This window comes from Prinia subflava, chromosome 4 (assembly GCF_021018805.1).
Source record: "Prinia subflava isolate CZ2003 ecotype Zambia chromosome 4, Cam_Psub_1.2, whole genome shotgun sequence".
NCBI classification, from domain to species: Eukaryota; Metazoa; Chordata; class Aves; order Passeriformes; family Cisticolidae; genus Prinia; species Prinia subflava.
Genome location: NC_086250.1, coordinates 36,031,435 through 36,053,562, shown reverse-complemented (window position 1 = coordinate 36,053,562; position 22,128 = coordinate 36,031,435). Strand labels below are relative to the sequence as shown.

The window sequence follows — 22,128 nt, the reverse complement described above, 5'->3', positions numbered from 1 at the left end:
CAGTAAAATGGATCAGCTCCAGCTGAGGCAGAAGGTTTTGTCTCCTAGGAGATCCGCTGGTATCAGACTTGGAGGTCCCAGCATTTTGTGAACAAGCATTGCAGCCTTTTGCCACCCACAAACAAAGTTACTGTGGGCTGCAAGGGGAATAGGGGAAGGCTTCATGCTCTTAGAACTGAAGCTGGTGTTGACTGACATGATTAGAATTCATTTCATTGCTCTAGGAGTCCTTGGAGAAAGTCCTTGAAAAAACATCCTAAATTCTCATCACATTTCTGGTGCAATAAATGGATCTGGAAAGAATCTGGACACTAATGCTTCCTGCACACATGGATCTTAGACCATCATAGTCAGCATGGCTTGAATTTGCCTCAGTTGTGTGTGAAGGTTTTCTTTACACTCCTTTACATCCCAAGCTACTAAATTTTAATTTTTTAAGCAGGTCATGGAGCCTTGCTCAGCAACTGTGGGCTGGAAGGAGAAAGCATTGCCATGACCAAAGCACCTCTCAGAAGCCCTCTTTGTTGACCAAGACAGCTTGTGAAGACCTGCTTCCCTTGACATGATGGGAGCAGGCTTTACTGTGCTGCCTGTTGGAGGCTTCCCTTTTGCTTGCCTCTGGCTGGGTTTGCTGGCAGTCCTCAACATCTTCCAGCACCAGGGGGTGACTGTCCCAGCTGGCTCTGGGCTGCCCAGCCTGTGCTGGGAAGCACTAAGATGTTCATCCACAATGGCACTGCTTGTTGATTTCCTTTCTTTATACAGAGAACTGAATCAGGGGCTTGCTGAAACAGACAGTGAACCTGCCATTGATTTTAATGGGAGCAAACTCAGGTTTGGGTCGAGCTGTGTCTTAAGTGTGTGGCTAGGGAAAGGCAGAAGAACGGGAATTGGAAGCTATGGGTTGTGGCTGTGTTGTTCACTTGCTCTTTCCAAGCAGCGGGCGGTTCTAAGGACACAAAGCAAGCAGCAGCTCCTCGGGTGTCTGTGGGCGCCGTCGGGCAGGCACTGCTGCCATCCTGTGGAGAGCAGGACCAGGGACAGCTGCAGGGCACCGGGGGCCAGGGAGTGTCTGGGCAGGCCCTGCAGTGCTGCTGGGCTGGGCTCCCATGGCCAGCTGGGGATCACTGCACATGGCTTTGGGCCAGGGCTGCCCAGTCTTGCCCTGGACAGCTCTGGGACTTTAAGAGCCAATTTACATTGCCAGTTTACAGTGGTCCCCGTGCCTGCATCAGCTGGGTGGGAACTGTGCCCACGAGGCCTGAAACAGCTGGATGCTGGAGCCACTGGGGTGAGCTGTTATCCTCTGCTAGTCCTTCAGTGCTCACATCCAACAGAGACTCCTCACTTGGACATTGGGGTGCAGGTGTATTTCTTTTCAAGGGTGTCCTTGAAAATCTTCCATACTGAAATCACAGCCTCTTTTAATTTCATTTTTTATTCTGTAAAAGTTTAATATTTTGCTAACAGATAGTATAAAAAAATATTCAACCCCACAGTGTGATTGGAGTAAAGCTATATGCAGACAGGTAAACAGATAGCTAGAAAGCAGGAAAAGCAGGACATCTAATCACTGAAGAACGGTTATAAACAGCAATAAAATTAATATCTATATTAAACTAGCAGTGCAAAAAAAAACAAACTGGAAGCAGCTTTACATTAAAAATACAGCTTTTTAAATACAGAAATAGCACCAATTTACAGAAGACAATCAGAAATGTAAACTTGGCAGATAGATTCAAGTATAAGTTATATGCTTAGCCTCCTCAACAACTGACTTAGGACAGAAAGGTTTCACAAACCCTGAAGAACTTCCTGGGTATGCACTTTGCCTCAGTGCAAATATAAATTCTGCTTTTCCAAAGCTACTTTGCTGATGAGTTGTTCCTAGTTTATTTAAATTCTTAGCTTCAGTGAAAGTAAAGATTCCCTCCTGACAACCAACTGCTCCCCCTCACCAGTCTAATTCAGCAGCTTGGGTGCAGAACAAAACTGCCTGACTGCTTTAGAGGTCTCACTCTATTTTAGTGAGAATTTTGCATTGGCAAAATCAAGACAGAATATCTATATCCTTTTTCTCCTAAGCTCCAAACCTGCTTTCCCAGCCATCATCCACTGAAGACAGAGTCAAGCCTCATTTCCAGACCTGTGGTATTTACAGGAACTCAAAACTGTAAGCAGAAATTGGAAATCGAAAATCCATTTTCACTTCCCATATTTTCAAGTATAGTTGAGTTAATTATGGCACACAATAACATCACTGACAAAGAAAGACAATTTTGGTGCTGATGCTCACACTGGAGCAAAGAGTCAGTATTAACTCCAATCCTCCTCCCTGCTGCCAGGGGCCATATCACGAAAAGGCTGCACTGTACTAGAGGGAGAGAGAAGAGACAAGGTTTGGAGAATCAGCACCCATTGTGTTCCCTGGAACCCCAGCAGTCTTCTGTTCCTGCCCCAGCAGCAACACATGCACATCAGGAGAAGCGCAGGGGCAGCACTGTGCTAGTTACACACTGCCTTTCAAAGCAAAATTCATCTAAGTGGGTAAGAAATAATTTAGAAGAAAAATTTGTAAACTTTCATGACTGTAGTGTCATTAAACTATAAAAAAATTAGCAGTCTGAAGATGTGTCTTTACTACCCCTGAAATTTCCTATGATAATTCTGCTATAGATTTTCTTTCAACAAGGGCTAACCAAGCCCTCTCAAAAACCTGTTATTGGTCTATTCCAAGAGAAGGCCACATTACTCAAACTCTCAGCTTCATTAAGATTCTTTCCTTAATTCATTTTCATTATACATTTCATTATAAAAATAAGATGCTCTCATCAAATCCCCAGCCTCAAAATGCTAACCTCCCTTGACCAACAAAATAGCACGTCTAAGAGTGCATCTATCCTCAGAAAATCAATACCAGTACCAAAGAGAGCTGATCATGCTGGCCTTACATTTGCTAGAAGGCCAGGCTAAAGTGATGTCAACAGCAACACTTTCTGTCTTTTGAACAGGAGACTGCACAAATGTAATTGCAGTTAGCTGCATGAGTGAAAACATACCCAAATATAAGAGCATTAGCTCTTAAAATTATGTCCTGTATTGATAATAGCACCATCTCTTATTTGAGGACTCTGAATGTGAACTGTTAAGACCTTTCTTCCTCATTATCTTCTCCTAGGGTACAGTGGTAATTTTCTTTTTATTATTTTTTATATTACTTTAAAACTCAAGGCTCCTGCTCTTTTCAGCTTCTTTTTCTGGTTTAGATAGTTAAGTTCTCCCTTGTCTTCCCAACGTGCTCAAATGCACTATTAACTAATCAAGAAATTCCTGTAAGTGAAGAGTTAGGCACTTAAGTACATACTCCTTAAGTACACTTAAGTAAACACCTAAGTAGGCACTTAGTAGACTCAGGTTAGACTGAATCTAATCATGAGTGAGGTTAATGACTTACCAGTACTCCTTGGTCATAAAGTCTAGACTGGATATTTAAACAGGAGATGAAACCTTAGCACAGTCCTCTCAGTGGTTTGTCACTCTCAAATCACTTTGTGAAATCTGTCTAAGGATCCAGGTTTTGTATTCTTTACATCTAGCTTGCATATTTTGCTCAAAGTAAAAAAAAAAAACAAACAACAAAACAAACCAACCAACCCAAAGACTAATACAGTTCATTAACATAACTATAAAAATGTTAACATTCACAGTTATTTTGGTCTTAATATTTTTCACATGTATACATTCAATCATACTGCATTATTATTAGGTTTTTCTAATCACAAGTGCAGGGCAAATTGTACAACAACCAACTGACATTCAAGTAGTCCTACCCTGAGAAAATCTGTTGTTCTGAAACTGCAAAAATCGGTTTTTTTCACTAATCCCACTCCAACATACAAAATAAAGAACAAGAGGCTGCACTGCAGAGGCAGGATTTGACAGATTGGAACCAAGGAAGCAGTTGCTCTCACAACTGCAAAAGTTTATCATTTTCACCACAGATTTACTCAGGGCAAGTAGAGTACATGCAAATGAAGTCTTACCCCGGTAAGTGCTAGACATCTCTCTTAAAACCATGAATAAAGAACCCCTGGGGACTTCAAAAGAATCTGTTTGCATCTCCTCACAGAAATAAAGAGAGTTTTCCAAAGTAAAATCACACGCCCACAAGGCTGTGTGAAGCACCGAATCTAAATTCATATCAGCACTGAAGGAACAATTCAGTAAAAGGATTTCTGCACCAAGGGTGATTTTGAAGAAGATGGCTAACAGAACCAGTGGGTGAACAGGTAGTGGGGAAGCATGCCAAAAGGGGTGACATTTTAACGTGCTCCTCTTGCCAGGTTAAGAGCTTGTTCTCTTGTAATTCATACAGGGTCCGAGGACAATCTGCCCACCCCTTGCAAAGAGTGGAATTAGTCAGGGCTGGTACTAGAGATTTCCAGTCTCCTCTGCACAGAGCTGGCATTCCTGGTCTGGTTGCCTTCATTTTTCTTCCACGCCACAGGGTCTCCAAGACTTCCAGGAGTTTTGAAAAATGTCTCATGATGAGCAGGACGAATACTCTTGGGAGTGAGAGGAGCTGATGAAGGCTATTTGTGAAAAACAAAACCAAACCACACACACACAAAAAACAAACACAAACAAAAACAAACAAAGTGATTTGGCAGGGTTTTCTCAAAGCTTACACACAAGCAGGCAAACAGAGGAGAGCTGGGAGACATGAATCCCTGTACTTTGCTACACATCCTTTCAGAAGCTCCACGTGAAAAGCTATGGGCTTTGCCCCTGCTTTTCCTTCTGGTACTGGATGCCAGTGCATCACTGCTGGAAGATCTGCCTTTATCTCATTCCTGACTTGAATTTTTTCATAATTAGTTCATACTCATTTGTTCTTATGCCAATCTTGTCCTTTAGCTTCTATGGCTTTTTCTCTTCCATGATGTTTTACTCACTTTTGTTATTTGTTATCATCAAGAGAAATCAAAAGTTAGTCTTCTAAACCCTGACCACTTCTAAGTGCCACTCTATTGTAACCTCCAGTGTTAGCATTTGTAATCAGACTGGCTGCCAACCAGTCTCTTATTACAGCCTTTTTCTAAGCTCAAAGAAGATAAACATGTTTATAATGCTTCCAAATCAATCTATTTGTCACTGAATTAGTCAATAGGCAAACAAATCACAAATTTACAAATCTAAGCTGAATTAGTGCCAAAATGACACTGCTAATAGTTGTAAAGACCCAGGTAACACAGTGCAGCATGACTGTTTTAAGTCACTAGTATTTCAGATAAATGAGTCTTCCTTCATGTTTGAATTTCTGATTTTTTTATACCAAAAGTCTGGTTCTGTGGTAGACTTTAAAAAGATGAACAATCCCACAAGAATAATTGTTTTCACTCAGCTCTGATGCTACTATTATTTTTCTATTACATGGTGAAAAGAGATCAGAACAGGGCTGAAGGGATAACTCAGGACACTACTACCTGAAAAAGTGTTGCAGCCAGCTGTCTCCTGAATTCTGACACATAATCCTCCTGTCCTCCTAATGTTTTTCTGTAGCCATTGCATAGAACACAATGACACTGTCAGATGGGGAAAAGCCTTAGATTGCTGGGGGATTTTACAATTTCTGTAAGAGCCATAGAACCACTTCACTGTCCAGGACTAGATGTGCTGTGCTATGTAGTCAAACACCCTGTGCCACCGCTAAGATGGACACACACAGGCTAAGTGGAAGACACCAGCTCTCAGCACTGCCACGGAGGCACCAGCCTGTGGCACACGCTGCCAGCAGGCACCTGGCACAGCTCTTTTATTAGCACTCCTGTTCACCTTTCCCCCTTACCTGCTGCAGCTTCAGAAGGGTCACTGGGTGTCCCATACACACAGGGGAGTCCAGCTTAACAGCGCTGCAAGACCTTGTGAGCACAGGACTCAGGTGCAGAGTGGGATGAGGCGGCTGCTGCGCATCCACCGAAGGCGCAGGTGAGACCTTGGGGGTGACCACGGCCGTGCTGCTTATGAACACAGGGGTGGAGGGTGCCAGGCTGGACACACTGAAACTTGTGGAGGCAGCAGCTGAGAAGGAGCCATCGGGAGCTGGGGAAAGAGGACTGGTGAAGGAGGGAGAACAGACGAGAGGGAAGGAGGCCAAGGCTGCTGACGGCACCATGACACAGGGCACGCTTAGAGAAGGCATCTGGTTCGCAGCCAGGCTGATGGCACCAGGAGCTTGGTTTGCAGAGAACAGGAAATTAAAACTGCTTAATCCTAAACCAAAGAGAGAAAAAACAAAGCATTAATAAACCTGAAAAAGTGAATTAAACTACTGTAACTTCATCCGCAACAGGAAAAAGGTGTCACAATAAAGAAAAGTCTGCCTAGGAAGTAAATTATGACAAAAATAATAAAAAATAAGAAAGAAAACGGTCCAGCTTCTGTCCAGCTCTTTCCTAATCTGTCTCCATTTTCCCTCCTACTTGTCTATTCGCTGTACCTGCATCCATTTACTTAGGTCATATGAAGTGCCAACCATACCCCTTGCTGTTTTCTGCTTCTAACTTCAATTACAAGCAACATCCTGGCTAAACAAACTCTTTTTTTTCACTAACTGGAACCATCCTCTGCTATATGCAAACATATACATTAATTTTAGTGAGGAAAAAAACCCAGACAAATCAAACCAAACAAATGGGAGATACCCACAAGGATATATCACAGAGGCATTAATTTTGCTGAGAACAGCTGAACTACTGTGTTGAAGTCGAAGCTGCTCTGGCTCCCTGTTTGTCTAACCTTCCAAAACACCAGGATAAACTGAGCATCTCCAGCCCAAGTGAAATGCCACAGACCCCACTCTGTGTCACAAGTGAATCAAAGACTAAAGCAGTAGTCATGGAAATGTCCTATTCCCACAAAGCAGTCATCCGCTGCCCACAAACACAGGCACAAAACATGGTGGACACAAAATCCCACTGCAGTATTTTCAGCTCCTTCCTCCAGATCCCCACAGTGTCATACAAGCAGTGCTGGCTACATTCCCAGTGCCTTGGGTTTCAGGGGTCATACTGATAATGCATGTTACAAGACAGTACGAAGTTTGAAAGCGATGAAATTCAAACACTCAGGGGATGCTGCTGTTCTATACTGACCAGCTTAGTGCCAAATCCAGACTTCCAGCTCCTTTGAGTTTTGAATGCTGAATAAGTGTCTTTTTTTTCTGCACATAATTCAGGCATGCAAATCTCACATTGTTCAATGCTATTAATATTTGCGAACCTCAGAAAAATGCCTCTTTTCAGAGGAGCAACAGTTCACATTGAGTCAAGAGATTTCAGAGTTACTAAACTACTACAGAGAACTGCTGTCAGGGTTTTTTATGCCAAATATTCACCTATTTGTAGGATTCATTATTTGCTCAGTGAACAGAGGTTTAGGTGCCTCTAAATGTCATGGCTGTCCTTACCAGCAGTAGGCTGAACATAAAGATACTGTGGCTGGAAAGGTTGATTGGCATTTTCTTTAGAGATGTGTTCATTTCCTGGAGGAGGTTCATCAGGGTCTTTGATATGAGATTGTTTTTCTTGCTCCTGACAATCTAAAGGCTTCACAGACTCCTTGTTTGCTGCCTCTGGAGCAGCAGGACTTGCAAGGTCAAAACAATCCGTTTCTAGATGTGCAGCAGCTGAACAGCCACTTCCTGGGGAAGATTCTGCCTTGGGTGACTCAGAAGGTTTCTAAGCAAAAACAAAAGTGGAAATGAAGATTCCGAACTGAAAAAAAAACCCAGTGCAATACCTCTCATGCACCTTCCTCATACATCTGTGCAAAGGAGCAGCACAAATCTGATTAGCAAAACACCAAGTTAAAAATTTTGTTTGAGGGCTTAAAGAGCCATATTAGTGATGACTAAACCCTGTGCCCTTTGCTGTAGTTCACATTCAGTACTCAGATACACTACATAAGAAATACCTGAATTCTGGGATAACTTTTTATTTATAAGGAAAAACACTTGTTTCAAATGGTTTATATTCAATATTCAAATGCCTTATATGACATGGTCTTGAGTCTGACCCTTCCTTTTAGTATTTAAGTGAATTCTGAGATAACTAAGCATCACACTCTCATCATCTTTCTCCCACCAGCCTGCTGTGGGCAACGCTAGGCCTCAGAGAGAGGGACTCAGGCTGGAGAGTAGGGGGAAGGAACAAATCACATAGCTCAGGGCAGTAAGCAATGCTGCTGCTGGGAAAGCCCAAACTAAAGGGGAAGATGAGAAGTAATAATTACATTGATTTCTTCCCCTCTGACCCATTGTTTTGCTTAAGAAAATTATTAGGATGCTAATTCCAAAGAACAGCTGAGCATCACATCACTATGCAAAGCAATCCAAGTCTATTTTCCCCTGGTAGTGTGAAAACATCTCCCAGTTAATGCTTATACTTCCTGACACAGCCCACTTGCAAGTTTATTAACATGTGGGAGGCAGCATTTTTATCTCTCAAGAGCAGTGTACTGAATTTACCCTTCTGAAAACACTGTCTTAGGCAGAAGTCTTTCCTTACTGTGGGAAAGCCTAAGTGACAATGAAATTCACTTTACCTTGGGTACTACAAGTGAGAGGGGCAGAAAACTGTGCTCCAGCATCTGCTTTTTAGCCACTGGCTCTTCATCATCTGCAGGTGCAGAGGGCGAGGAGCACTTGTTGGAGCTGCGTTTCTGGCAGACAGTGGGAGGTACGGCAGCCGGAGCTTCTGCACTCCTGTTCCCCAGGTCTCCTGCAGTGGGCAGGAGCTCATTCAAGTTATTTTCCTGAAGACCACCACACAACATAAAAAGGGATGAAGATGGGAAGCACAGGAAGGGTTGGTTGGGGACCAGGGTAGGTTTTCCATTTTCTGTTTTGGAGGCTGCTGTTGTGGAAGGGTGTGAAGCCTGGCTGCTGACACCAACTGGTACTGAGAAGCTTGGCACATCTGCCTGAACCACAGGGAAAACTGCCTGAGGCAAAGGGTTAACACAAAAATCAGAGTCCCCAGGACCCGGACGAAGGGGCAAAGGTAAGCTTATGTTGGAGTTCTTTGCTGAATTTTGTATCGTTTCAGTGTCATGAGATTTATTCCTAAAAAAAAAAAAACAAAAACAAAGAAACCCAAACTGTAATGAAAAGAGGAAAAATATTTATTCCAAAATTAAACCCCTATTTTATCCTTAGAAGCAAAGAGATACATGTTTGGACACAAGTGTGGAAAATTCCACCCCCAAAAAACAATTTTTACACAATTTTAAGTTTAGAAGAAGGGTCTCTTTTTATCATTTCTAATTACACAGAAGCAGAGTTCTCAGGTTTTTGGTGGAGCAATAACACTTTGGGCTGCACTTGACTAGTCAATCATTCACAAATGAATTCAAATTGGAGTAGGTGTAGAGAAGACAGGTGAGAGACACAGATGCCCTTCCATGGAATCATAATTTGCTCAGGCTACCCAGACAATAGGTCAAAGGATGCAGAAATGACCTATACAAACACATATGACAGAAAGAACTACTGAAGCAATACATCAACACTGGTACAAGCACAGGTGGTTGTAAAATGCCCATAGGAAAAAAAAGCCATGGTGACACCTATCAGTATTAAATGATTTAAAGAGATTTTATGAGAATTTTTTAATCTCAGTCTCATCAATGGAGTCTGTTCTTAAACTAAGTATGACAAGCACAAAGCTGCAACTGGACAAGAGTTAAGACCAACCTACCCAGTATCTTCCTCTATTTTCTGCCTGCAGACAGCTGCTAGATTTATCATTTTGGAACAATTTTTATCTGAATTCACAAGAGAGGCTGAAAGAACAAAGAGGCATTCAATTAATCACAGATAGGTTTACCAATCATACTTTGATACTAGCCATATAAAGTAATTGCTATAATTTTTCAGTCCTGACATGTTTTTATAACATCCAGTAATCACCTAGAGCCAGAACCTGCAAGACACTCAAAACTCTCAAGTCCCACTGGAGACATGTTCAACATCATCATTTCCTAAAACAGGGAACTGTGAAAAACCCTGTAATTACTTTATCTTTTTTAACAACTATCCATTAGATTGTTACAGTAAATTTCACTATATTAGGAACCATAAAATAAAGCAAGCATTTGTGGCTAAAGATTTTTTCTTAATCGAGTTTTCACAGAAGTTGTACTATAGCTGCAGTTAATACAGAACAGAAATATTTACCTGCAGAAAATAAATTGCAAATCCAACTGCAGTATGGCCCAGATTCACCTCATATAACTTTAGCCATTTGACTAGAGGTTCTAAACCAGAAGTTTCATTATCACATGGACAGTAGAAATATAGGTACCTCCCAAGAGTAATTCACATATTTAATTATGCTGATTCACCCAATCTAGTGGCTTAAACTGGTGCATGCCCTCATTTGGCCAGGTCCAGTGGCATAGAAAAGAACATGCTTTATTAGTAGTTACCTCTCTTCTCTTGACGTGGGCTGTTAGGCTCAGAACTGACCTTCCTTCTGGTTGCCTCACAGGGCTGTGCACTGTTAAATGAAGCGTGACGTGCAAACCTTTGCTTTCCAGTAGCACAGGTCTGGTACTGGACACAGGCTCCTCTCTGTGTCCCTGGCACAGGATCTGATGTTGGGCTATGGCCTCTCAGCTCATCTGTAGGGACACAACATTGTACAATCCTCCTTCAGGTAACACAGCTCATCATTTAGGCTTCTGCCATATTACCAAACTTGGTGTTAAGGGAAGAGGCAACCTCTGTATTATCTCAGACCACTGAAACAAACCTAGAACTCAGTAAGCACCAGTAGACAAGGTAAGGGCTTCCTTCCTATCCATTCCATAGTAGCTGCAGCAGCTACATTCTAGTGTGCTAGCCAGGAGAAAGGGTACTAAGATAGTATTTACATTATCTTTCACTTTTACTTGTTCTTGGCACTGTTCAGATGCAAATACCAAAGCCAAAGCGCTTCCCTTTGCTCTGGCTTCTAGCCAAGAAACATCAGCTTACAGAGATGCTCTGTCCCATCAACTTGTTCTTTGCAGACAAAGCTTTTGTAAAAGGGGCCATATGTGAGCAACAGCCCTGCTCTGCCTTGGTATGTCCCCTTACAAAGAAAATAGTTCACTGTATAATTATTATGGAATTACCAAAATTTGCGACCTGGAACAGCTGTGGGCCCAGATTTGAAGATGACAGTGTTATCTGCTATTTTTCTACAATTCATACAGTTAGGCATACAGTTATCTAAGTCAGTGTAAAAATACATACAAGACACAGGATCCTTCAACATCCCTCCACAGATCCAGATCTGGGGCACAAAGTCTAACAAGGGCAAATGTTGAGCTGGCAGCAGTTAATATTCACAGGGTACCCACTGAATGCTGAGCCATTTTTTACACACAGAAAGCAATGTTTTACCACTTGGGATGGGACTGTCAAAGTAAAAAGAAAACAAAAGTTACCAGTCTTTTCAGGGAATTCCACAGGCCCAATCCACTTGAACGCCGGTTTGCGTCCTCGTTCCTCTGTGACGTGGACCTTCTTGATCAAGCCTAGGCTGGTGAGAACATTGGCGATATCATACAGTCTTCGTACCTTTGCTAACAAGGGGAGGCAGGAGTAGATAAGAGAGTCAGGTTTACAATGCATACAGGACATATTGATGTGCTAATTTCATTCCAGACTATCACCACAGCTTTCATGGATGGGTGGGCAAAAGCAAATTGGCACGGATTTAGGGACCTCCTGTGAAGCCTGCCACGCCAGCTCCCCCCTGATTGTCACTGCTACTTTATATCTTAGCTGCTCAGGTTTAAACTCACCTTCCTCATTTTGATGGAAATAGGTTAGGATGTGATTGCATCATCAACTTGCCCAGAAAAGGCAACTACCTCCACATAGGTAAGGAGAAGTTGGGGGGGAGAGGCACAACAGTGCACAGCTGATCACAAGAGGACACATATTTATCATTTTTAAAGTGTAACACACTCAGAAAAATCTCTGTGACTCTTGTAAATAATATCTTTGAGCTGACTATGCTACCCACATATCTTCCAGCTAAACTCCTCTCATTTCTTCTTATATTTGGGGTAGAATTTCAAGACTGAATGCATGTACTTTATTTTAAAAGTACTTTAAAGACTCAAAAGTCTTTATTTCAGAAGATTTATTTACTAATGCTAAGTTTTCCCATGGTATCCAAGGGATTGAAGTAGTAATCCTCACTAACTGAAAGCAAACTCTGCCATCCAGCTGTAAAAGATTTCTGGGGTAAAAAGGAGAAGGAACATATTTCTGCAGAGAGAAATTTAATTACATTAAATTAAACAACATGTTTCAGTTCTGAAACATCATTCAGAGCAGTAAAGGAAACAGGGTTTAAGTATGAAAAAAAATCAACAAGAACAACAAATTTTCTTCCTTATTCTGAAGCTGAGCTTGGGAGATAATTGTCAAAGCGACTCTTCCCCACACCAAGCTCTGTTTACACAAATATGCATTTGCAATGAAAAAAAACCCAGAATGTATTCCAGGAAAAGATGCACAAATTGCTTTTGCTATCACATACTGGTGTCTGTTTGATGTCAGTCTAAACATGCCCCATTTTCTTTACTCACTGACCGATTGATTTTCCTCTCATTAGCCATCTTACTTTTAAACTTGCTGTGGTCCACTGTATCCTGGGTTTCTTCTATCAGTATCTTTGCTGCGATGTCCAGGGTGACTGTCTTGGTCTTGGAGACAAGGAACAGCATGACAAACTTTTGGCTCATAATCCTCAATGACTTGTCCTTTCTGCTGTTTGCAGATGCTGTGTTACAAATAATACCCAAGCCTCTTAGCACGTCATCCACCACAGCCAGAAAACTAGTAAGAAGGTTTCTCACACACAGAATAAGTAAAGTATTTCCTTGCCAGAAAGCAGAAATTTATTGAAAGGCAGCAAATAACTGATTAATGCAGATAGGAGTCTTTCTTCAAATGGGAATAAAAATTCGAACTTGCAGAAACAGCTTCTAGAAATTCCAAAGCTGATTCTATGTTACATGACACAGTTTTGTGCCATTATAATTTTGTGACTCTAATGGACTTCATAACTTAAAATCATTATGTGTTATATGGGCAGCATGCAAAGAATGGACAAATGAAGATGATTTTTGTCAGGATAAAGTATTTACTGTCAGATACAGGTGGGGAAAGGACTGGATTGTCCAGCAGAACTTCCTGCCAGTCTGCAGGAGAGAGAGAAAAATCTGTTTTGAGACTTATTTTAGGGACGGAACAGAAGGAAGAATTCTCTACCTTCCATGGTGAATTCAGCAGCTTTTTCCAAAGGATAACTTTTTATTATTTAATTTAAAGGCAAAGCAAGGGAAAAAGTGACATAGTAAACTGGAGAAAGAGACTTGAGTCTGTGTATCATCACACATTTAGTAATCATCTTACCAGAGCTGCAATCCGGTTCTGAAAAGTCCAGTAATGGTCTCTCTTGAGAATCTGGAATAGTTTCCTTTTTCCGTTCTCCAAATTTGTACTCGAAGTCGTGCTCCTTGTGCTCTGAGGTCATTAACTCTCCATACTGCAGCTCTCCTGCCTCCTGGAGCATTTTCAGAGTTTGGCTGAGGTTGTGCCGGCCATGCCAGCAGTATTGGTTCTTGGCCACACGGCTGACCAAGTGCAATGACTCCAGGACGTTCACAATATCGTAAATTCGTCTCCGCTCAACTCCTGTTCAGGAAGTGGGGGGGAAACAGATAAAAAAAGACATAGATGCTCATTTTAGTTCAGCAGAAGCAAACAGAGAGCAGGTTGTTCTCTAACAGACATTTTCAGTGTTCATGTGGACACATTCCATTAGATAAATCTATATTTGCACACTGAAAATCTCACTTGTGTGTGGCCAGCTTCACAGCATGATGCTCTTTGTCCATTTTCTTAACTTCCAGCCCAGCCATGACTTCAGCTTAATGCACCTACACTGTGTTTAGAACTGTTTGCAGTCTGCCAGCCCCATTCACTCAGACCTACCCAAGCTACCCCAGGGTTTTCAGAGCACTTCGGCTGTCCCTTACAGAGAGCTTCAACACTCAGATACACACCTGTACACAAGCCTGTGTGTAACAGGGGACAGAAAAAGGCCTGCCACAGCATAGAGACGAAAGCCCCTTGTACAGGAACGAGGGACAGTGCAGTCCACCACTTGCACTTACAGTGACACAATTACTTTTATTTGCTAAGCAAGTACCAAGTAAAGGGGCATCAAAAGCTTCACAAGGTGCAGAGTGGTGTGGAATGAGATCTACTGTTCCCAAACACAACAGAAACGAATCATCAGTGCTGGCTAGATCTACCTGTGGGAGATCTATGAAATATGTTCAACTTGAGTTGAGCCTGACTGATGTGAGCAAAGTTGGGGACTGAATATGAACAGGTTGGTGGCAGTGTTCGCTTCCTAAGTGCTTGTGTCCAGTGCTGTCTGAAGGGTGGCTGTTATATATGTAACACAATGTACTATACACTGGTGGCAACGTCTGCACCAAAATCTTCTAACAGTTAACATCAGCTGAGCAGAGCAAATGCTGGTTAGGGTGAAAAGTTTTGCAAACTTCCCTGTGGGAGGCAAGGCTGTAATGTACCTTTTTACCCATCTGAAGAATAGGGATAATACTTACCAGCCTCAAACATACATTGGGTGAAAAAACTCATGAGGATTTCCCAAGTGTATGGAGAATTTGGAGAGAAACATAATTCAGAAAAACAAGTGTTACACTTATCCTGGTGTCCCTTAGGCACCAGCAGTACAGCCCCCTCTGTGGCCTTCCACAGGTATTGCGTGAACAAAGCAATATACATTTGTAGCAAATGCTGTAGCACAGACACCCCTTGTTACATCGAGAGCAGCAACATCGGCAGGGGTAATTTTGTGGTCAGTGGAGCAAGTGGATACAAGCAAGGAAGGGAAAGCCAAAGGGAGAACAACCAAAACCCTCCCCCTTTCTGAGAGCTAAAATTCCCCACAGTAAGTTTTAGAAGAAAGTTTCCTTTGTTCAGGAAAGCAAGGTAATGCCACTCCCAACACAGAAAAAAGCACTATCACGTTCAGCTGTACAAGGCTGGAGCATGAGCATCTCATGCAAACACATAAAGGAGTAACTGCAGAATCTAAAAGAAAAATAAATCTTAAAAGTAATTTACCTAATCTGTATTCTATCCTATTTCCAATTCACTCTATCACGGCAAATAAATGGGTATTTCAAGGCCTTTCATAACAGAGTCACAAAAGACATCATTCTTCTGTTCCTTTTCTTCCCAAAACAGACAAATTTCATTTTTCCTACATCTTTTCTGTTAATATCTGAGTTTTAAATGTAGATACAAGATTTATTTAGTTTAAGTCCAATTTTGTTAAGCCTTTCCTAGATAAGAAACAGCCTCTCCAAGGACTCAGATATTTTTGTTATTAATGTGTCCTAGCTGAGTCCTCTCTCTGAAGTTTTATTACTTCTTGCAGATATTTCATTAATCTTTTAACTAAAATCAAACTTAACAGCAGAACCAGCAAATGGGCTACTCGAAACCTTCTCATCACCTCAATACAAGACATTTTCTCATGGTACTCTTGCAGTTCTCCCAGTACCTTCTCTTCACAAGGTGATATTTGAAGCTAAGGTAACCTTGATGAACCACAAGATTTCAGAAGATACGATGTCAAACATGTTGAGAAGTCAGGGTGTAAACACAACTGATCTCCTACACATACCAGTTTGCAATCATTGCCCCAAATGTTTCATTTTGACAGAATTTGTTGTCTATTAGCCCTCCTTCAGAAGGTTTGTAAATCCTAACTCCTTCAGTGTTCAATGAATTGAATATTTAAGAAAGCAACAGATTTGGTAAACAGATGGAATCAAGATTTGTCTAGTAAAAAGTGCAGAAAGTCAGAAAGCAGATTTCAAAATGGTAGTGCTACCAAACAACAAAGACACTGAAGAATATTAGGCATTTCCAACTCTTGATTAGTATGATTAGAAGAGCAGCCAGACTTTGGGGAAGGCAGATCTTGAATGTAATCTGTTAGGATACGATCTTAAGAAGGCCCACCCCCTAGGTTACCCCAGGTGATCAGGTACCCCAGTTTTGCAGGTATACATACCAAGAATTGAAGCCACTTCATCCAAAGAAATGGTAGTTTTCTCTGTTGACAATGGATAATTTGGATAGCGAGCTAGAAACTTTTGGCACAAGAGTCCTAAGCTTTTCTGTTTTCTGCTGGGTCTCTGTTTTTCAAATTCATCAACCGTGCTGTCATCTACTATATCATACTGTTAAAAAATAAATGTTAACCCTTTAGTGCAGAGCTTTTAAAAGCAAGCATAGTCAAGTAAGGCATACTTCAGATGTTACCAATATTTAAGATCAGATTTTCTGTCTAAAAAAACATGGACTCCTTGAAAGCACAGAGCACTTGAATAAAACCATTGCAAGCTCTTTGTATTTCATCACACAAGATACCTATAGAAAGACTCCTATCTGTGCAATCATGAAATAGTGGTCATGCATAAAGAAAAAAAACTTATCAACACCCAAGACTAGCAGATGATAGGATTATACTTGGAAAGAGTACTTCTTTTGGAAAGGAGGAAGAACACGCTCTCAAACACTTCTGATCTAATAAAACAGGAGATGCATAAGTCATCAGGAAGTTCCTGCAATACCTCTTTTGGTTGACTTTTACAGTGACTCTATCACTTTAAGAAACTGTGATTGGGGAAGGGGTGGGGGCACTTTGCTCAGAAAATATAAAAGGTGCCACTCAGTCTTTCAACCCTAAACTTAGTCAAGAGTTTAGCTTAAGTATTTCTGTAGGATGGCCTGAATGTGGTCCTTCTGAGCCCGCAGTGGGAGAAAATAGAAACCAGCAACCAGCAACACTATGGTGGCAAGAATGTTGGAAGAGGATGTTTATCACAAAACAAGAATGATCGAGGATTATTTTGCACTGGTAACTCTGGGGCTTTCTTTTGTGTTGTAAAAAGGAAAAGAAGCCTTGCCCTCTGGCAAAGAAAAACTGAAGATGGTGGTAGAAAAACTGAAGATGGTGGTAGCTGTTGAAACCCATGTTCCCTTGCTTTATGGGATCTTAAACTGTCCTTTACTAGCTGCAACTAAGTAACCTTTTGGCAGGCTGGCGCTCTGACAGAATTGAGTTTTATATGGTATGGAAATAGCAGTATTCTTACCGTAAAACTTCTACTTCTTTTGTATGTTACCTTTCTAAGCGGAGAAAAAATATTAAATATAAGTTTTATTAACTAGAAAATATTTGAACTCTTTATAGTAGCCACCCCAAAAATGCTGTGTGATCTTAGGAGGCTTGGAGTGGTAATGAACTAACTTTAAACATCAACTATTTTTTACCTACTGAACACTATTGTTAGGAGTGATCTTTAGAGAACTGTTTGTGTTGTTATGAGTATAAAAACTGCAGAATTTTCTACACTACTGTTGCTACTGAAGTTACTGTAAAAATTACACTTCTAGATCTGTACACTTCTAGATCTACAGATCTAGAGTGATCTGTACCTATGAAATGATGCTTCTCAGCAGGAGGACCCAGAACTAATTTCCTGTTAGTGAAACCACCAGGGAAGGATATCCTACAAGAAATAAACCAGGAGAAGAAAAGTAGTGGTTGGAACAAAATAAAAATAATGGAAGGAAGAAAACTGTAAAGATGCTTACTACAAACTGATGTCATTCTCTCCAGGGACAGACTTCCTAAAGTGAGGACAGGGATCAACCCCTGCATTGCCTGAGTCTTGTGAAATAGAAATTTTAATGCATGACCTTGCTTTCTGACCACTAGTCTGGGGGCTGGGGTGAAAAGGGGGAAGAAAAGGTTACAGTGGACCACTCTGCAGGACAGTTGCAGATGAGGTATAAGATATGAAAAGTATGTTCTCTCACTGTCAAATTTATTATTGAAAATGACATTTGTTTTAAACAGACCTGGCAATTTTCTTTCTAACATGGTTGGAAAGTACTTCAGCTGGGGAAAATCACATTTATGCTTTACATCCTTCGCTGTCCTTTTAAGTAATATTCAGGCTTTTGAGGGGATCTCAGGTCAATTACTACTAAGACAGTAACTTCTCATCTCTTGAAGTCCTACTGCTCAGCCAGTGCTGTGTAGGCAACTGTCCTTGGGAAGGTCTTAAGATTCTGCACCTTTCCATAGGGAGCAAAGAACCAGATGGAAGAAAACTGAGGAGCAACTTAAAGAAGGTACGAATCCCAACTGAGTATAAAGTGATCGCGTTCTGAGTCTCACCTGTAATGAATCAAGGGTGTCACTCTGCTCACTATTTTCTATGGGTCTGAAGAGCTCTTTCTTCTTTTCCCTGTCCCTCATGTCAGGACTAGCTGCACTAACAAGAATCTTCAGGTTAGCAGTAGGAGTCCAGGGGTCAGGCTGAGGCCTGTCAATGATCTTAACAGGTGTAATTGGATTTCTTTCCGGTGTGCAGCCTTTTTGCTTCGATAAATCAATTGGTTCATTCTTAATGGGAGTCTTTGGGGCCATCCTGGATCGATCAAATATGTTTTCCTATTAAAAACAAAGTTCTTTAGACACAAGAGGAAAAAAACATTCCATCAATCAATTTCATGATTGTTATGCAGTTAAGTTTATTGACTTGTGCCTTGACACTCATAGCTATATTTAGCACAGTTCTTCTGCCTTTGTTGGGAATGTTAAAATATTCTACATGCTGCTGTACTGGAGGAAGTGTATTTGAGATACTGCCTTGAAATACAGAACCTGAGGTCAACCAGTCCAACCCGTGGCCTATTAGGCTTTTAAACTCTGACTGTTTTTACAAGAAAGCATTGCCCACAAACATAAATCACCAAATTGCAGGGAAACTGAAATCATGCACCGGCCACATTACACCTAGCAAGTAAGCAAGTTCTGTTTGAAAGGTCCCAGGTTAAAAGCCATGCTGGGGATGCAGCTCAAACTCACAAAATGTCAAACTAAAGGGGATGTAACCTCATGTGCAAGCAAGGCAAGTTTTGCATCTGCACTGCCTCCTGCTCAAAGCAACCAAGAAAATCTCCATAACTGTTCCTTGACTACAGCTAAGAGCTGCTAGGAGGAAAAGTCTAATTCATCAGCTGATTTTTATCATTTCCTGAACAAAGCTCATATCCTTCAGTCCCTAGCTGCCATCAAATTTTTTTCATATTTTATCTATGGATCCCTTTTTATTACTGCAAGAACTATCACCAGAGATTAATTCACTTCAAGGGACCAACTGGAAGAAGGATTATTGGTATCCTCAATATAATGTATTTTATGCTGCAAGAAATCCAATTCCGAAATTGAATAAAAGCCTGAAACAAAATTTTAATCTATACTGGATTCTTAAGCTTTGCCTTTTACTTGGAGTAATTTAACTATTCTGTAGCTGAAATATATTTAAATAGGTGATTCCAAAGGTCATCCTAACATGCACAGTCTAGCTAGAAAGCAGAAAAAAGTTCTTGTAACAACTGAAACTGGCTTTTACTAAGAGCAGCTTTGTAGAATTCAGACTGAAAACAAATCTGGCACATCAAAAGCATTGTGCTCTAAGCACTGATGAAGAACACTTCTGCATACATTCACCTATGAATTACTCAAAAGGATGTAATAAATACATCTCTTTTTTTACAACTAACAGTCAGCCAGTTGTAACTTACTACACTGTGATAAATAAGGGTCAATTTAGAGGCCATGGTACTTCTTGGAATATATATTCATACAGTGTTGGCACTCAATATTTTCTTGCAATTTCATGTTTGGCAGCAAATCAATCCTTAAGTAATGCAGAAGTCTATCTTCCCCTAAAGTTCTTATTCATTATGGCTGGTGGTAATGGAGTGGTGAGGGCAGCTGAAGCAACCTGCTGTTTCCGTACCTCTGATCTTCAAGTTTGTGTAAATACCACAATGAAAAAAGTAGTGGCTCTACATGTAAAGCACATGACTATGCCCTTTCAAATCTTTATTTCCTACTATCAGATCTTTATTTTCTGCTATCATAATTACCTACTAAGGTAAGAAACACTTTTACCCTCTCTCCCCTTTTCTTCTGTAGCTGCAACCCTCTGTGAAGTCCTACCTGTATTGCACAAAACTACAAGGTTAGTTGGTCGAAGTATGAGGCAGAGGACAGGAAAGGCCAGCTTGATGAACTTAATATGTAAGCAGTAATTGAAACAAATCTCTGATATATTAGGAACAGAACCTGACAAGAACTGTGTGAATTTTAGAGGACTCAGATTGAGCATGGACAACAGGTCATGAATTACATCTAGTTCAGAAGACATTACAGAGCAAGGTTATGCCCGAGGCTACATATGCTGTCCTCTAGCTGGTGAGACAGTAGGGAAACAATGAGGTTGTTCCTTGCTGAGTGGCCCTACTTAGCCTTTTGACTGGAGAACACCACTTCATGCATACAGACTAGAAGGCAAGCCTAGTGGACATGTCCATCAGCGTGCTGAAAATACTGCTAAATAACAGAACTATACTATTCCTGTGCCAAACTAGGCCTGGCGGTTCTTCCCTTTAGAACCATGAGTCTCTACGACAGCCCTCTCCAGCTTACCACACGGTAGCCATTGGGATACTTGAGATCAGTGAGTGAGTTTCACCCAGATGAAAGCTAAATGGTGTTTCCCTGTGTGTAGTACCAGGGTGCAATCACTTCACTTACTGACAAGGGTGGCATGACTCAGGCTTCTTACACTGGATTACTTCTTTATCTTAAGGGATACAGTGCTGGACATCCCAGTGCCCCAAGTACTCACAGGTAAGATGCTGCTGTACAGACCAATAGGGCAGAGCAGGTCCGATGGGCAGCACCTCAGACGCTGCCCACGGGAGCCACAGGAGCACGATCCCCCTCCAAGCCCACGGGTGGCGGCCCTGCACTCGCAGGGCTGGGGCTCCGTGGCGCCCACAGCTCTCGCCGCCCTCCCTCCCTCTTCCTCTCCTCCCCGCACTGCCCCGGGGCTCCGGACAACGCGTGCAGGGAACGCGCGGCACCGCACCGCACCGCACCGGACCGGACCCCCCGCCGGCCCTCCCGCTCACCTTCTGGGCCGCCTCGACGCGGCCCCGCCGCCCCGGCCGGGCGCTCGCCAGGTCCCGCAGCGCCAGGACGCTCACCTCCATCTGCAAAGCGAGAAGGTGCTTTTAGCCCGGCTCTTATGAGGAGCCGCTCCCGTCCCCGGAGGGACGCGCGGGGAGCGCGGCTGCTCAGGGCTGCGTTCCTGGGGACGGAGGGGAGGACGGAGGGGAGGACGGACGGAGGGAGGGAGGGGCGGGAGGCTCGGCGGGCTCCGCGCCCTCACCTCGGCCGGGGCCGGGACGCGCGGGGGGCGCGCGCCTCTGCCGCTCCCGCCAGGCGCCCTCAGACATCGCTTTACAATCCGGCCAATCAGACGCGGCCGCCGGGGAGCTCCGGCCGCGCCGCCGGCCAATCAGCGCGCGGGCAGGCGGCGCGCGGCATCGGGCGCGCGGGACGGGGCTCCCGCCCGCGCGGAGCCGTTTCGCTCCTTTTCTTGGCGCTCCCCGCCCCCTCCCGCGCCCTTCCCGCCGCCGCCGCCGCGCCAGGCGGGAAAGGCCGGCGGTGCCTGTGCCCCGGAGCCGCCTGCCTCTTTCCCGGAGCCGCTGCCTTAAACCTGGCGGGGGGAGGAAGGGCTTAGTCAGCGGGAGCCGGGGGCCGCCTCGGTCGCCCGGCCAGCGGCTCGTAGCAAACGCCGCCGCGGTGGGTCGGTGGGAGCCGATGGCGCGGGTGAGCGGCTCAGCAGCCCCGGGCAGGGTTACGATCCGCCGCTCATCCCCTGACGCCACTCTGATGCGGGAAGGTAGAGCGAGCAGACGCCATGGGGAGCAGCCTGGACTTCTCGCTTTTCCCTGAGATTCTGCTCTGTGCTTTTCCCTCCTTTGGTACCTCATTACAATCCGAGATAAAGGAAGAACTGGAAGGGAGCCTTGTCCCAAGTTAACAAATCAGATCCCTGCAGCCTGTGGAGCGGTGGAGTGAT

At 43.0% G+C, this 22,128-nt stretch overlaps 1 protein-coding gene across 1 annotated transcript; it reads right to left on the bottom strand.

The window, feature by feature from the left end:
* Nucleotides 1-1,474: 1,474 nt before the first annotated feature.
* E2F7 (E2F transcription factor 7) lies at nt 1,475-21,388 on the bottom strand. The gene is made up of 12 exons (XM_063394906.1): nt 21,173-21,388; nt 18,363-18,638; nt 16,185-16,353; nt 13,478-13,759; nt 12,684-12,842; nt 11,494-11,631; nt 10,489-10,683; nt 9,759-9,843; nt 8,605-9,124; nt 7,469-7,739; nt 5,849-6,273; nt 1,475-4,592 (listed from the first exon to the last, which is right to left on the bottom strand). The coding sequence occupies exons 1-12, from the start codon at nt 21,251-21,253 to the stop codon at nt 4,416-4,418; spliced, it is 2,778 nt and encodes a 925-aa protein (XP_063250976.1). The 5' UTR covers nt 21,254-21,388; the 3' UTR covers nt 1,475-4,415.
* Between the last annotated feature and the right edge of the window lie 740 nt (nt 21,389-22,128).